The following is a 3,013-nucleotide window of genomic DNA, read 5'->3' as shown; positions in this document are numbered from 1 at the left end:
TCCTCTTCCTTCTCCTCCTCCTCCTCCTCCTCATCCTCATCCTCATCCTTCTTCTTTTTCTTCTTCTTCTTTTTTGGTTTTTCGAGACAGGGTTTCTCTGTGTAGCTCTCGCTGTCCTGGAACTCACTCTGTAGACCAGGCTGGCCTCAAACTCAGAAATCTGCCTGCCTCTGCCTCCCAAGTGCTGGGATTAAAGGCATTCACAACCCCTGCCCAGCCTATTATCTTTAGAGAATATTTACATTTTCTTTTTGACTAGACTGCCATCTGGGTCCTCCAGTGTGTCTGTATCACCTAAGGGCCTATCTGACTTTTCCAAGACCATGTCTCTTGCTGACCAGAAGTCTGAGACATCCTGCTTCAGAGATAGTTCAAAAGTGCTTTTCTGGAAAACTGGAGCCAAGATCAAACTTCAGTCACAGCTTTACATTGTAGTTGTTTTATTGGCAAACAAAATAAAGAATGGTTTTTTTTTTAAGTGCAGAGACTGACAAGCCTAAAGGCCCAGGATCTATGCAGTCTTTGCTTCTAATGTGCATCTCCTGATTTCTGGCACCTTATGTTGTTGGCCAGGATGTGCAATTTGGACACCATTAAGTCTGTATGTATAGTACTTGCTGAAGAAGTTAACTAGAGCCCATCAATTCTTCTGTCTTCTAGACCAGGTGACTTCTGTGTTCTCTCCAGTTCCAGCAATCCCACTTCCTATATCTTTTTGTGACACACATGATTGTACTTCTGTTACATTCATTTAATAATGAAACAACACAATAAGTGTTTAGTGTACATGAAGGACTACTCCAAACTATGGTAAATCATTATGTTGTGATAAATTTCTACAACAGAAAATGTTTGACAAAGTAACAAATCAGTACCCAGAGCACTTTTAAGGCAATTCTATGTAACCAGAAACCATTGATCCATACATGGTGTTAATTCACATATACCCATAACCCTCATTAAGTTTTTGAAACTACAATACTCTAATACATATTAGAATTTTCAAAATGGACTCGGTCAGAGAAGATACACCCAGCCCTCAAGAGACTGGAGGTTTCAGGAATTGGGGAGGTCTGCTTAGGTGGTAGTGGGGAGTGGGAACATCCTTGTGGAAATGGGGAGAGGAGGTATAGATGTGGAACAGTCAGAGGGTAGACTGGGATGGGAACAAAATATGGACTGTAAAAAAGATTAGATTAAAAATTTAAAAAAAGATAAAAAAAAAAAGAAAAAGAATCCATGGTCACACTGCAATTTCCACTTTTCCATAAAGCAGTGTTTTTCTCCTAAGTATCATTTACATGTATCTAATTTGAATAAACTTCTTTTGTCCACTCAGATTTTTATACCCAAAGAAACACACAGAGAGATAAATTAATGATTATGAGTAGCATTGCATACCTTTGTAAATTACCTGACTTAAGTTATCAAGTTAAGAAGGAAGGGAAGAGCAAGGAAAAAAATGAGAGAAGGAAGAAAGGAAAAGAACCAGGAAGAAAGAAAGAAGAAAGAAAGGGAGGAAAGAGAAGGATGGAGGAAGGAAAGATGGGAAGTTGGAAGGAACAGAATGAAAGATGGAGAGAAGTGGGAGAAAGGGAAGGGAAGCATCATGGGAAAGAAATAAGAGGAAGAAAGTAGAAAACAAAAAACAGAAAAGAGAAAAGAGAATAACAGAGAGAAGTGAAAGGAAAACAATTTCAGTATTGGCACTGAATACTCTGACTTTATCCTCTGACTTCTATGAGTATTAGTTCAGCCAATCACATACTTTTCCTCAGTTGGCCTCATTTCTTATGTCTCATAGAATAGTTATATCCACTACATGCAATGATTGGGTTTTAAGGTAACTGTTATTTTGAACAGTGCTGATATCATCTCAACATGACTGAAAAGCCCCTCCATGGTAAAACAAGAGGAAGACTTGTAATGTATAATTCCTATGGCATATCACCCACTCTGAGGCCCAGGGAACAACATGGATGAAAGGATGGAAACCTGGGGGAGCTATAGAATCAGGGAGGTGTGCTAATAGTGTCTCCTAGCTAGAATGTGGCTATCGCCATCATGAACACACAGAATCTGTGACTGCCTGTGAAAGACTCATACAAAATAGACATGAAAATGAGTGGGGACAAGTTGGAAAGAAGAGATGTTGGTGAAAGTATACATGTGAGAAGTTACTATGAAAGTGGAAAATGACCACCTTGCATTGTATGCAATCAAGAAACTCTAAAAGTCATACCAGAATTTTCACAATCAATCCATACAAACATCCTTTCTACTACTGCTTGTGGGTATCTAAGAGACACCACACAAGTGTCTGTTATACTTCATTAACACTTCATTAGCGTGCTTTCCTCTACTCATGTGAGACCAGGTTCAGCAAGAAGAATCAGGACAGCATCAATCCTTACGTGTACCTGCCCTTTGGGAATGGACCCAGGAACTGCATTGGCATGAGGTTTGCTCTCATGAGCATGAAAGTTGCTCTTGTCAGAGTCCTGCAGAACTTCTCCTTCCAACCTTGTAAGGAAACTCAGGTTAGTGTGAATTTTCAGTAAGTTATGTTTTTACGGGAGTTTTGCTTTTTAAATCGGGGTATTGATTTGCAGAAAAGCATTTTGATTTAAGGATTTTTTTGCAACATCTATTGGAGAGTTTTAAGTATTTCAATTTTAGAGTTGTATATTTTGCTTTAAAGAGACCTAAATATAAAACTGTCTAAACTTGCACCCAGGGTTCCTCCACCCTCTGAGAGGAGAAGAGGAGGGGAGATGGGAGGAGAGACTCTGTGAGGTGGGGACTGGAAGGGGTGAGCTCTTATTGGGATGTAAAATGAAGGAATAAATAAATTAATGGAAAAAAACTTTCTAAACTAAGTGGCTTTAGGGGACAGGTCAGTCAGCAAGGTTCTTGCTTTGAAAGCACATGGACTTGAGTTTAATCATCATAACCCATGCAAACCAAAGCAAGCAAGCAAGCAAGCAAGCAAGCAAGCAAGCAAGCAAGCAAG

The 3,013-nt window shown here is 39.5% G+C and overlaps 1 protein-coding gene across 1 annotated transcript in view; it reads left to right on the top strand.

Annotated features, from left to right (window-relative positions):
- The window catches only part of LOC114636389 (cytochrome P450 3A13), a gene marked incomplete at its 5' end in the record, with an annotated part of 14,108 nt that overhangs the window by 10,558 nt on the left and 537 nt on the right, over nt 1–3,013 (top strand). The window contains one exon of the mRNA XM_028784507.1: nt 2,378–2,540. Coding sequence (XP_028640340.1) covers nt 2,378–2,540 — 163 coding nt within the window. The remainder of the gene's footprint in view (nt 1–2,377; nt 2,541–3,013) is intronic.

The sequence above is a fragment of the Grammomys surdaster genome, unplaced genomic scaffold (assembly GCF_004785775.1).
Source record: "Grammomys surdaster isolate TR1022 unplaced genomic scaffold, NIH_TR_1.0 123837, whole genome shotgun sequence".
NCBI classification, from domain to species: Eukaryota; Metazoa; Chordata; class Mammalia; order Rodentia; family Muridae; genus Grammomys; species Grammomys surdaster.
Note: the sequence above shows the minus strand (reverse complement) of the source record. Positions and strands in the feature narration are given on the sequence as shown.